This window comes from Morone saxatilis, unplaced genomic scaffold (assembly GCF_004916995.1).
Source record: "Morone saxatilis isolate NCDOM2014 unplaced genomic scaffold, NCSU_SB_2.0 Contig24, whole genome shotgun sequence".
Taxonomy (NCBI): domain Eukaryota; kingdom Metazoa; phylum Chordata; class Actinopteri; family Moronidae; genus Morone; species Morone saxatilis.
Window position 1 is genome coordinate 8,771,966 of NW_023339807.1, and position 14,101 is coordinate 8,786,066.

The 14,101-nt window shown below is 38.4% G+C and overlaps 1 protein-coding gene across 1 annotated transcript in view; it reads left to right on the forward strand.

Annotated features, from left to right (window-relative positions):
• The window catches only part of LOC118336585 (CUB and sushi domain-containing protein 3-like), a 219,214-nt gene that overhangs the window by 194,221 nt on the left and 10,892 nt on the right, over positions 1-14,101 (forward strand). Inside the window, exons 60-63 of the mRNA XM_035673258.1 lie at positions 2,103-2,276; positions 7,574-7,747; positions 8,472-8,545; positions 9,837-9,948. Of these exons, the coding sequence (XP_035529151.1) occupies positions 2,103-2,276; positions 7,574-7,747; positions 8,472-8,545; positions 9,837-9,948 (534 nt within the window). The remainder of the gene's footprint in view (positions 1-2,102; positions 2,277-7,573; positions 7,748-8,471; positions 8,546-9,836; positions 9,949-14,101) is intronic.

Genomic DNA, 14,101 nt, shown 5'->3' on the forward strand with positions numbered 1-14,101 from the left:
AGAAATGGAATCTAATATTCATTGGTATGTTTTATTAGTGTATAATCACCTGACAATAAGAATCGTTGTGTTTTCATTATCTTACAATGAGCCGTTTTCTACACAGGTAGCGGGTCCTCTTCCATGGAGGCCACCATGTTAAACTGCCATATTTTTATAGAATCCCAGAACCTACTAACCAAACAGTTTGTAGTTTTGCGCCCACTGTAGTATCTCCTTTGCTTTTGGTTGAGTCAGGTGCTTACGATTGGTTGCAATCTCACCACTAGATGTCGCTAAATCTTACAGCCCGCACCTTTAAACAAACTAACATTTGACAACTAAAGAACATGAGTTACATGAGTCAAGTAACCTACAAGGCCAGAGGTTGACTAAATATAGCATATGGTTACTTAAGAAAACACAGTGCTATTCAGTTATTTATTGTCCACTGATTTTCTAATAAGTGACATTAGCATAATGATTTCTGGCATGCAGTATGCCTAGTTGCTTAGATGTAATGAGTGACTGTGCTCTAAGTAGGAATGTTGCTGATTTGGAAGTGGGGAGTGGATCTCTGGGAAGGAAAAGAAAGGTAATAGGCTTGAAGCTGATTGAGGCAGGTGGTCCAGCTAGTCCAACCTGCCTTAGGGAAGTCTTTGTCTTTCTAATTATGCCCACAAATGCAGAGGGTGTATGTGTCTCTCTTCATGGTTCTTCCCAGAGCAGAGATGTCCATAGAGTCTGCCTTCACATGGCTGCATCTGTATATTTTTGTCATGTATTTGGTAAGTAAAAATGACTATGTTGTTTACTGCCAAAACACTAAACCTAAACTTGGGAGCCATGGTGTTAACATGACAGTTTAAGTAATGGGGTTTGTGAACTGAACATCTGATCTTGCAAGACAATTGCAAGGCTTGGATATAGCCTTATTTCAATTCGCACATCTTTGTTCAAGTGTTTCGGCATGCATGAGTATGTCTAAAAGAGTTGGGGAAATCATGGGTGTAGAGGGAGGATAGTAATGGTATAAAACAACTGCTATAATTTATTCACATCCCTAAAACCCATATCCCATCTGCGTCCCTATGGGTTCATCTCCAAGTGTGTCAGAACAAACTCTGAGCTTTATTATGCATTCATTTATTACATTTGTTGAGCAGAAAGTTTATAGCTTACACAGACACAAGATGTCCCCTCATTTCTCACAGAAATTATTCAGTACACTCTAAACAGAAACAGCTGAAAAAATCCTGCACAGTCACAGGCAAAACACAGACCATTTCTCTGGGCTAAAGACCTAGTTTTCACTCAGTCGTAATCCACATTATGTAGAATGGTGAATTTGTGCCACCTCTATTGCCGTTTGATGTCTGTGAAAATAGCACTATAATTTAAAGCATGCAGTGTAATAATATATTTGACAAAACGTGTTCATGTTTAACCTGCATGAAATAGCAAACTTCAACCCTGTTGTGTCTTAAAAATAAGCAGCGTTTAGGCACTGTGGGACACTGGATAGAAATGGGAAGATAAAACCTGTAAGAATGACAATTTATTGGGTAAAAACTGGGTTTATTACAATGTTTAATACGTTTTAACATCACTGCTTCCTCTTACCATCACCACCAACTCCATCTTTTAAAAATTTGATTATAAATGCAAAGACCCAGGATATAGCCATATCCCTGTAAATCCACATAAATCATAGTAATTATCTCTAAGCTTTTCCATTGTCTGTTATGCTTGAGTTACATCCAAGAGCTGTTTTGGTCCAGTTGTTTAAAGATGGAAGAAACCATGTTTTCTTAAGGATCTTTTATCCTTCATGCTTGTGTCCAGGCCTGTGGAACCAAATATTCTCAAGGCCACTGAATCTATTTCATAAAGTCTTGTTGCTTTAATTCATATTTTGACTTAGACATGTCTTGATTCTCAGGTGACCAGATACCCATAGCAGATGGGTGGGACTCCATACACAGTACCGTATCTTTCGTGTCTGTCTTGTTTTGGTTTCTGGTTCTTTTGAACCTGGTCTTGACAAAAACGTGATTGTACCTGTTTTGTGCACTGATTGTACTCCAATAAGCTTGCCTTTATTGTGACTGTATCTCCCACAGTGGTTACGTGTGCAAGACCCCCACCCATCCCCAACGGCCTCCTGGAGGGCTCAGTCTTGGAGTGGGGTACCAGCGTGAGCTACAGCTGTCTTCCTGGCTATGAGCTGTCCTTCCCTGCTGTGCTCACCTGTACAGGGAATGGGACGTGGAGCGGAGACCTGCCTCAGTGCTTGCGTGAGTCACCATTTCGTACTTTCAGGATAATTATAATGATAATTATAAAGGTCCCTTGAGGAAGTCTCCTTATGTTTAGACTGAAATGGTCTTGGTGACATTTCTGTCGCTGTCTGAAACATGGTTTCACAGTGGGCTAAATTGGATCTTTTCTCTTTATGTTTCTTTTTTTTAATCAAGCACATGAAATGTTGGACTCATAATTAAAATATGGCGTCCTGTTGTTTTTCCTCTTACTAATCTATTGATCATAAATTCATATTAAATCATTTGGAAGTAAAAATAAAAGATTGTGCGGTGCACGGTAGCTCACCTAGTAGGTCCTTACCACAGCAGCTATGGTTTGATTGCAACCTGTGGCTCTTTGCTGCACATCCCTCTCAATATTCACCTGTCCTATCTAATAAAGGCATAAAAAAGCCCCAAAAAACATTAAAGAAATTAAAATATGAGATTGTATTTGATTACCAGGGTTCCTACTGTGCATGGAATTAGTGGAAAATATGGAATACTGAAAAGTATAATAATCCAGTGAGACTACGTCATTGTACAAATTTATTTGGGGAAGTAGTGAAATAACATTTAATTTCTCAAATAGATGTCCACCGCTATGTTGTCCGTAAAAAGTCAGTGTATCCATAGAATATATAAAGTTATACACAGCTAGTGTTATATAAAGAGTTAAAAGTTTTAAAAAACACACTTAAGTAACTAAAAACAACGCGACACGCACGGAGCTACTGAATAAGCGTCCTGCTCGCGCCGGCACCGGAAGTAATGTGATCATAGCTCTCTCAACAGGGATATCTATGCATGTTATTTTATTTGTCTCATACCGTTTTTTCTCTGAGGCAACCCCCTTCTACCACTTGTCTTCCTCCCCCATTAGAGGTTATCTAAAGTTAATGAAATTAATGAAAGTAATTAATAAGTCATGGATTTTAACATCAGGCCCTACTGTTGGTGGAAAAGCTGAATTACGATAAAAATAGAATACAACAGTCTTGAGATGCAGAAAGGGATTATTAGTGTTGTGTGTAGTTTACGTTTTAAACTTAATGTTATTGTTAGCAGTGTAACTTCGTCCTAAAACCACCTTCAGTGGATACTGAATAATAATACTGAACTATTCTAAGCATGAAAAGGGCATTATATCCTACCTGTTTATGAAGAACATAAATTAATATTTCATCACTCATAGGTGAAAAGAAACCTACAGTTTACATTTTGTTTAAAAGGATGACCTTTAGCCGTAGTGTCAAAGCTACAATGTTTAGGATGACGATGATGATCTGAGTGGAACCACAAGTGGGGTGTCTGATGGTCTTTACTACATTAAGACCATCTCAGAATAATCTTTGCAAGCATAATAATAACCCCTGGGATGCATGACTGCTCAAGAGCATCTCACTGTCATCAGAATCATTCTTGAATTATATCAGTCAGACAGAAATGAAATATCAAGAAGGGTAAATTAGTTGTACACGTTTGTTTCTCTTTTAATGTTATTCAGACTAAGTGGAATAAAAACAAATGGCACTAAAAAATATTCATGCACAACACTCCAAGTGCTAAAAGATGTGCTGTTTTTTTCTGACTGCTGTGCTGCACTAAAAGCATCACCGCTTAAACTGGTGAATGTAAGCAGCCCTTTTGTTTTGACTGTTGAATTGTTGCATTTTGATTATTGAAGCCTTCTATTGCAGGTAATATCTGCTATAAGTTTGCTGCATGCATTTATTGTGCAGACGTTAACTACACTGTATTTTTTGGAGGGAAATAAAATGGTTTGCAGTATTTTAGTAATACACGATGGGTCATTCCAAAAACCCCTGATCCTACTTAAAAAGATTTATATTCACTTGTGTGTTCTTTTTTAATTGATGTTAATGACTGAGCTTGCTTGTGGCTGTATTCAGACAAAAACGGTCCCATTTGGGTATTAAGCATCCGAGATCCAGCTGACAGACTGCTAGTGTTTGTGACCGTGCAACTTGAATCGCAGTCATGCAGCCATTTGCTCTTCTAAATGGCCACATTGCAATCGATTCATGCAAGTCAATGTGCACACTACTGTCGATTTGTATCATGCTTAACTTAAAAGGATGGTGTTTGTCTGTTATGACCAGATATGTGTTTTAAAGTGACCAACTGCCTGTTTTATTGAGATGCACTTGTATATCTGTGTTCTGGTTCTAGGTTTTTATGCTGGGTAAAAATTGTCATCTGGACATAAAATGGATATGGTTCCACTTGGTAAACGTACAATGTCTACTTGTTATCTGTTGCAATTATGATGAGCAGTGCCATCCCTGAACACACTACAATAATTTTTCCACATGAGCACCCCCAAAACAACCTCCTGCAGATATGTGAGCGAGTTACCTTTATGTCCCATGATCGAACGCTAGTCTACATTTCAGCACAGAATTGTTTTTAATGTAGTAATTACATTTAATAGCTCCATTACTTATGACCTACAATGCAGGTTCCAATGCTAGTGCAAAACTGACTCAAATTTAGAGCCGTAGACTATAAATATCATTCGGTGTGATCAATAACCAACTTCTGTAAAGGACCTAGCTCTCCTTAACAAGTTGTTAAAGCTAGCCTCCTGCTACAGTACTCGAAGTGGAAGCAGGTCTGTGATAAATCACTGAGGTTTACCAAGGCAAATAAATGAGACTAGAAAATGGAACTACGGGAAAGAAAGTGCTGATCATATTTGGTGTAGAAAAGGCTATTATCTATGCATTAAAGTGTCAGTACAGCACTATCTACACAGCTATCTTGCTAGTCCTTATAAATTGTGAAGTCATTATTAAGAGGTAAATCTTTAGTTAGTGTCAGGCTTCACAATCTACAAGTGTCACAGGACTGACCAATACTAAACATACTCTGCATTACTTTATAAACATACATTTGTCATGGACCAGCTCTAAATGTCGACAGGCCAGTAATGTCTTTGTGTCTGTGCATTGGATGCAACGTTAAAGGTGAACTGCAAGCATTAGTCAATACATTACATCATCTTGAGGATATTTCCCATTAACCAACAACATCTTGAGCTGAGTAGGAGGAATAATCCGATTCTTTTTGGCTCTATCATACACCTCTGCTGCAAATTTAACCTAATAAGTTTGTTAAATTTAGTTTGGTACATAATAATTTTAAGCAGTCTTGCTGTTTACATGTAGTAGGCTTACACTGCTGTAGACTTTAGACATATGATTGCAATTCATACTCAGCACTTTTAGTTTAAACACAGCTCAGCAACTCTGTAGGAAATGCAATGAATCTGCAAAAGCAAATCCATCTGTGCATTTCGTAAAATCTGTACTTTTCTAAGCGTTTGCAGCCAAACAGGATTAAGATGCATATTCATGTTCCCAACACAACACATGGGAGACTAAGCAGCAAAAATTCAGTGTCTGAGAATGGTAGTTCATGTGTCTGTAGGGATGAGACTGTGATCCCAACTTTGAATCTGGCCTCTGCATACTGATTACTTCAAAGCATTGATAATTCATCAAGGAAAGGGAGAGGCTGAGAGAGAGAGAGAGAGAAAGAGAGAGAGAGAGTGAGAAAAGGTTTAACTAGTCTCTCTCTCTTTCTCTCACTTATCCATCGACACACACACACATACATTAAATATGCTGAGCTTGGTTTGGCCCAGGGCCATTTCTCTTATATATCCATAAAACAGTACATTATTTCCCTACGGCTTAAAGCTTATGACTAATGTGCATGTCACCTGTTTGGCCTCTATTGTCAACCCTCCAAAAAATGCCATCTGAATACTAAATCTTACAATGGTATTTGAAAAGTGACAAGAATCCTTTTCAGATCCAGCCAGATATTTGCATCTTTATTTGTTAATTCATATCAAACACAGTCAAACTATTGGGTGCTGGGGGTTGAAATTCACAATGCATCATTTTCAGATGGGAAACATATTTTCTTGGCATAAGATATGTGTCTGAATACAAGGGTTTGTTTCCAAGATAACAGTATTTGCAGTAATGGCTTCATTCAGCCATTCCTGCATGGGCTGGATTCTAATCTCCTCTTTTACTAGCTATCTATTATGTCAGGAATTGGTTGTGGGAAGCCCCTGTTGGTTCCTGACTTCTAAGAAGAGAGCAAGCAAGGACTTATCTCTGTCTCCAGACCTCCATGCAGCAGCACATGTCAGGTCTGGAGAAGCAGCCTGCCTTATTATTGGCTTGATCCCACAGCACTCTGACTGCGTGACTGAACACTGTGACTCTCATTCGCACCTCTGCTCTCTCTCACACTGAGCATATCTGAATCTTCAACAGCTAGAAGTAACTTTTATTGATCTGTGTGATTACAGTTGGTTGATGGAGGAAATATGCAGTAAAGATAGATAGAAAGATACCCACTCAACCTAAATTATTCCAGTCAATTTGATTAGGTGTCTATAAACAATAAATTGAAGCAGCAGCAGTGATAATACATCTTCGGAGAAAGTGGCTGGATTCCCATTAAAAAGGCAATATCATACAAGTGGCTTGGAGAGCAACAGCAGTAGCAGATGGCTCCAGTTGTGTTAACCTCAAAGCCATATCAGAGAAATTAATATTTCACTTGCTAATTATTTTGAACTAAAATTGAGTGCCATGACCCCCCCTAACTCCTTCTTTGCTGCCAAGATGAATATTCAAATACTTACTGTAACCACTAACCAGCAAGGTTGATTGTTGGAAACAAAACAATTTTTAGACAGAGCAATTCATCCAGAGACAAGGTAATCAATACATCTGCCCACATGCAATAAAAAATGGCCAAAGGAATTTGTGCAACAAGCATAATATAAAAGCAATTTGAATAATCCAGTCAATGAAGACTTTCTAAATCATATAGAAAGACAATCAGGTACTCAAATAAATGAGATATAATAAAGAGCCCATTGAAAACAGCAAAGCTCACAGCAGCAGTAGAAACCTCTGTAGGCACTCCTCACCACGGCCTGATCTGGTATGGGTACAGCAGCAGCCCACACAGCTTATTATTTCTGAATTAAATGCTGAATAGTCTACTACACATGCTGCATTCAGTTGCCTAGCTGCTGCAGTATTCCTTGTGTAATAATATGACTATTTGAATTGCAATAATAGGGCATCGCAATAGGTCATCGACACTGACATGAAGTAACCGTGCAATGCAGTACATTGTTGCATGAGTTCTTACAAGAAAATGTGTAACATCTGTGTCCGGGTTTGTTGGCCCTCGGCTAATCACATCAGCAAAATTCCAAATTTCTGCCTCAACAGCCAAGTTCTGTGGAGACCCAGGTACGCCTGCCAAAGGACGGCGAGAAGGGCGCAGCTTCATCTTCAAGTCCGAGGTTACGTTTAGCTGCAATGCCCCCTATGTGCTGGTGGGATCAACAACACGCATGTGCCAGGAGGAGGGCACATGGAGTGGATCTCAGCCTCGATGTATAGGTACTGAAAATTAATCAGTATGTCGATTAAGCTAATCCACAGAATAAATTGGTTTTAGAATAGACTGTAATTTTTGTGTTTCGAAACAGTCGCCTATATTTTTATTTATTTTCCCCCTATGATTTGAGTTTTCTTTATGCAAGATATGAGCCTTTTATTTTGTAGAGTGAAATAACAACACTAGTGAAAATATGTCTGCTACGTAGTCTAAAATGAAAGAAAAACACAGACCACTTGATTTAACTAATCTTCCAAATGATCATTCTCTGTTGGTTCTCTTGAACATAAATAGCAAGACACAGTTGAAGGTGAACAAGAATCGGTGCACTGCCATCTGGCACTCATGTAAAACTAAATCACGAGACTGAAATGTATTATTTATATTGTTACTTCAGGGGCAATGCTTTATATTTGCAGTCTAGTTTTGCTGGAAATCTTTAGTGCTGAAGAAATGTTTTATCAAATGAATGTGTCTTACTTTGAATTTTGTCTCACCAATGATTAAAAGACTCTGAAGTCCATATTCCCTTGACTTAAAAAGCAACTAAAAGTAAAAGCATTCATAGTAAAACAGACTAAAGATGGCAGGGTAATTCTGCTCATGTTACCATGCCACTTCAGTAATTGTCCTCTGGTACAACAAAAATTGCCTCGTCATTATCAATGATTGCCCCTTCTGTCATATTCTTCCCCTGCTCATTGTGACAATGATTTCTTGTTCCAGAGCCCACGAGAACCACTTGTGAAAATCCAGGGACACCTGAGCATGGCTTCATGAATTACACAACAGGGTTTAAGGTAAAGCCTGCAATGGATACATTTTATGAACAGTTGGTGTTATGTTGTTTAATTCTGTGGTGAATTTGCACCAGAAAATTAAAATGTATTTCAGATAGGATCAGAAAAATTACAATCCTAGTTTTGATACAGGTTTATTTAGTAGTTATATAACATAACAACTAGCACAAGACATTTTGTTTCATATGGACTTTATACTACGCTCTAGCATATTCTGTTATATACTTCACTTGTATAATTTAAGCTCTACAACAAGTCTTCATGTGATCAATATTTGAAGCAGCCAAGCTGTTGTACCTGAGAAGCAAAAGTAGATGAGCCTGAACAAGAGGCACAAAATCAAAGTACCATTCAGTGCTTGCAGCTCTGCTGTGTTACCTCTACTTTGTCCTCTTTGAAATGAGAAGTTTCCAATGGATGTTCCAGGTGGAATCATTTATTCCTTTGGATGATGTTATGTGGGTGCAAGGATGAAATGTGAAATGTGTGTGATGCGTGTATGTATCCCTCCCACGTGGTTCCCCAGAAGAAAACCAACTGGATTTCTCCACAACTGTAAATGCATAAAGGCATGGTGCATATCTAGATCTATGATAATGTGCACTGTGTGCAGTTTGAGCAAGTGTGTAAAACGAGCAATGCTAAAATGCATCATAGTCAAAAAAAATTGATATCATGACCATTGGTGTGTGCTCAGTAGCTCCCTTGAGATGCTTTCAGTCAGTGTATTTCATTTTATTTCCTCCCTGTTGCTTTTAGAATGTCACTTGCAAGTTAAGTGTGAACAGTTTCTCCACAACATTCAGCAGAATATCTGATATGAATTTTGTCCCAAATGAAAGCAGAAGCAGCTTATTATTTGGATCACTGCTTGTAATGGCCGTAGTCTTGCATTTTTCTGCATTACTGAACAACTTTACCAATATCTTGACACCACCGAATGAGAAAACTGTGTCGATGCTGTCTTTAAACAGTCGACTGGGATGGTGGCTGAAAATAAAAAGCCATTTATTAAGATAACAGAAAACAGTTTGGTTTTATATCCTTACCAAAAAGTCAGCTCCCTTACTTTCTAATGTCTGTGCACAAGTTGAGAACACAAACATGGGCCATCGCCTCTAGGAATAGTCTCCATCTGCCTCCACACACTACAAGTAATCATTAAAAAAGGAAAAAAACGTTAGTGTGCAGTATTTTTTCCAAGCTCTTTAGATTTGATGCTGGGAGCCTATTGGCATTTGCATCAGTGTATTGACTCTCTCCACTTTGTGTGCTGTCTGTTTGTGACCAGGTGGGCAGCAGAGTAGACTTCCAGTGCCAACAGGGACACCTACTGCAGGGCTCCACCACCAGGCTCTGTTTGCCAGATCTCACCTGGACCGGCATGCAGCCTACCTGTATCCGTGAGTGCCTGTTCGTCATACTCTGTCGCTATATTTTTATTTTTTTACGCTCTCTATCTTTGTTTTTCACTTCTCCTTCTGGCATCTTGTCACAGTCTGTCTGCATTGCTGCTTTGCATTGTCCTCTTCCAGCACAGCTTCTCTCATATACCCATTCCTGTTATAACTTTTGCCTCCCAGTACTTTGCCACTCACACCTCAATCAACCTGACATCCCAGTCATTCTGAGAGAGAGGTGTTGATCATGATTATTGTTGTTCTGTTTGAACAACCTGAACTGTCGACCAACACCAAACTACTGCTGTGCAGTTGATTCCAGTCAAGCGCTTTTCTAATGTAATTCTGCATCTCGGTGGAATCCCTTTCCAGCTACAGCATATTTCATGGAAATATTACCAATTCAAATCTTACTATAGTCTGCTTTTTACTATGTACTTACAGTGTAAACACTTGAGCTGTGTGATGAAGAAGGGATTCAAATGATATTTTGTAATCTTGATTTCATAACTACCCCAAGATGTAACACCCACTTGAATTTCCAAGAGACATTTCTGCTGAGGGAGCAGAAAAATTGCAATACCTTGCCTTCATTCAGCCTGATCTACTCTGCAGCGCAGCTTTATGTGCGTGTGTGTGTGTGTGTGTGTTTTAGTGGGAGGAAGGGAAGTTTTACAGGGATTGAGAATCCTTGAATATGTGCATCATGCTGAAATTTTCTTTGCATACAGTTGCCACTTTATTAGGTATTAGGCTAGCTAAAACTAATGCAGTCTGATACAAGACCACTGATTTAAATCCTATTTTATGAGGGTTATCATGTTCAGTTATGTTTTAGAGAGGTGTTGATTTAACTGTGGTAATTTTTGAGGCTGTTGTATTGTATCGTGTTATACTGGGAGGTGTTTGTAATATTTAATTTTTAAACATTAATTCAAATTTTTTAGATTGCTGTATACACAGATCAGCCATAACATTATGACCACTAACAGGTGAAGTGAATAACACTGATTATATGGTTATCATGGCCCCTGTCAGTGGGTGGGATATATTAGGCACATTTTCTCCTCAAAGTTGATAAGTTAGAAGCAGGACAAATAGCCATGGCTAACTGATGTACGTGGAGAGCGAAGGCTGGCCCACTTATATACACATTATACACATCATTTTACAATCGAAGACAGCAACAGATATTCACAGTCACTTTCATGGTCTTATTATCATTCATGGAGTTTGTTTTCAAATTCCAAAATGTTAATTTGAACAGCTGACAGCAGAAAAGAATCCAAAAAGCATTCCTGTCTAGACCTCTGTCACCTGACAGCTTGTCAGGCTTTCCTGCTCAACCTGTACCTTCAAACTGTTGACCCTGTCATGCCGCTTACTAAGGAACGATTCAGGAGGTTGCACATTCCCTCGCTCCTTAATGCCATTTATTACCAGCACTGTGACAGGTCCCTTAAAATAAAAGAGCAGTCAAAGTAAGTTTAAGTCAACAGAATTATAGGTTGAAGTCCCAGCAAACTGGCACAATTTTATTATAACAAGAGAATTAACATTCTCTGTCTGGAAAGGTTTTGACAGCTGTGCCAGGTGAGGACAAATATCTGCATGCAAAGATACAAAGTGGATCATACACAGTCTCCTCCTCAAGGGCTGAATGCACTGCTGTCAAAATCTTTGAATGCTTGAGATGGTATGGCCCTGTGAGAGCCATCATTTATTTTGAAACTTCTAGGGAAAAAGTAAAATACCAATATACATGATAATTCAACACAAATGTAAGATAAACCACTAAATAAGGAGATAAACTTCTACGCTTTGAAATTTAATTTTCTTAAAGTCACTTTCAAGTTGTCGACAACCAGTTGTCTTGATTCTCCTCTGAGAAACCTAATGCATAATAATGTAACTTTCATTATTATGGAAATACTACTGATGCTTTAAAGAGACTTGAAGTGCATTTTATCAGCAGCATCTTAGCATACTACTGCATGACATTGCACAGACACAAGCTGAGGTCAGGAGTCAATTGCTTGGCAAATCCATTCAGTGCTCTTGATTGACAAGGGTTGATATTTAATGTGCTACATGCTACACATAAATATTATAAGTAGAATTGTACAGTTAGGGTTAATGGATGCCTATGAAGTCAGCATTGACATAAACATCAGGCAACTTTGGGAAACCAGTTGTGGATTCATCTCCACATTCCCAACATCTAGCTGATAATTTTGTATAACCTCTGTATTTATTTGATATTCAATTAACAAACTTTCTTAACCAAGTTGTACATTTATGACTTTTTAACATTTTATACTTAATTTGGCCACGGTTAATGTTCTTCCTATACTGTAAGTGGCACATTGAACCCTAGTGAATGGCCTCTGGGAGGTTCCTCTCTTCAGCCTTTTTGGATTTGTATACAATGCATCCCAGCAGCCACATTTACTTTCACAGTGGTGAACATAAAATAACATATTTTATACCTTTTTGTGTTATCATGGTGTTTTAAAGCCACTCAATGAAACATAAGTCGGACTCCCAGTTGGGATTTTATTTTAGAGGCATGATGTTTTGAGGCTTTTAACTTTCCTGACTCGCTTTGTTCAGCAGGTGCAGTTGGTAGGTTTTTCTGTCTCTGTTGAGGTTGCAGCGTTTCAGGAGCTACTCTCTGGCTCTGGTCCATCGCCTGTGGTGGCTTGAAAAATGTATTGATTTTCCTCTGCCGTCCTCCTGTCATTGTTACTGCTGGAATTAAAATATAAAAATGTATCTCTGCCAGTCACATCCCAGACTTCTATGAATAAATTCTCAAATGGCAACAACTAATCAGTTAATCTGCCCTGTAACTTTGCAACGCATTAGGCAATTTTTAGAAATGGCCATGTTCTACATTGACTGCAGACTCTTTTGAGAATATTGTCAGTGACATTGTCATGTCAACAGACCTTGCTAACTTTTAAATTTGCTGGTCTGGTATATGAATGTATCATTTGTGAAAAGAAGGAACCATCTTTATTTTAAAGGTCTACACAAAAATCATATAACAAAATGTTGGCAATTGGCATTGGCAGCACAACTGTTAAATTTGTAAAGCTGCACTGTAATATTATTACATGTCATTAAATTTCACCATGAGGAACCACAAGGTTACTGTTACTGTTACTGCTACTGCTTTAAAGTAAAACTATGAACTCAGCAGAATTTTCAGTCCAGTGATGTATAATAATATTTTTATATTCATTTTTTACTCTTAAAGCCCTGTAGGTGGACATACAGACCCAGAGGGCTGTCTGGGCCATAATACATTGGGGGAAAACTGTGGTTATGTATATGTATTTGACTATGAGCGCTTTTGAATGGGTCTAACACTCTGTGTTGACCCTCAGTCAAAACAGTCATAAATCCCCTAAAATACCTTTCTCTATGATTAAATGGTCTTCTGTTACTGTGAAGCCACTTAATGGATTTAAAAGTGACGCCAACTAATCTTGTTCTGCTGTCGAAGGCAAAAACTTTGGGGATTATCAACACAATAGATTAAATCACCTTTCTATCAGATTAATATTTTTGCTTCTAGGTACACACCTCAAATTTCTTTCCAGGCCACTTGGATGGATATATTTTAACTCAACAATGAATAGTGTTAAGCATCAACATCAATTTTGAGATTCCAGTGAGCCTGAGCATTATAACAAGTTCAGCAAGTGTAACTTAAATACAAACCAGCAATACTTTCAAAATGTACACTGAACACTGCCAAAAAAAACTGTCAAACCTGTGACCAACTGCTTTATGCACAGAAAGGCATGCTAACAAGATTAGCAAGATTAACCAAAAAACAAACAACAGAAAAAAAAAATGGAGCAATTCAAAAGTTAACTTTGTCCTCTTGAACGTGACCTGCTGTTGCTGTCTGTAGCTGGCCAACCTCCTTGGCTCAAAGAGAAATCCATCAGCAGGACTGTCTCTGTGTGTCTGCCTCTATCTGTCTCTGTCTGTCTGTGTCCCTAACTAATGCACTCTGTCTCTATCAGAGATACCAACTTTGAACTAAGAACATTACGTACATGTTGTTGTGTGACAGAAAAAGTGAAAGTGTCTTCTGAGGCCTTGTGTAATCTCAAGAGTGCAGCCCGCTGTGCTGTTTGAA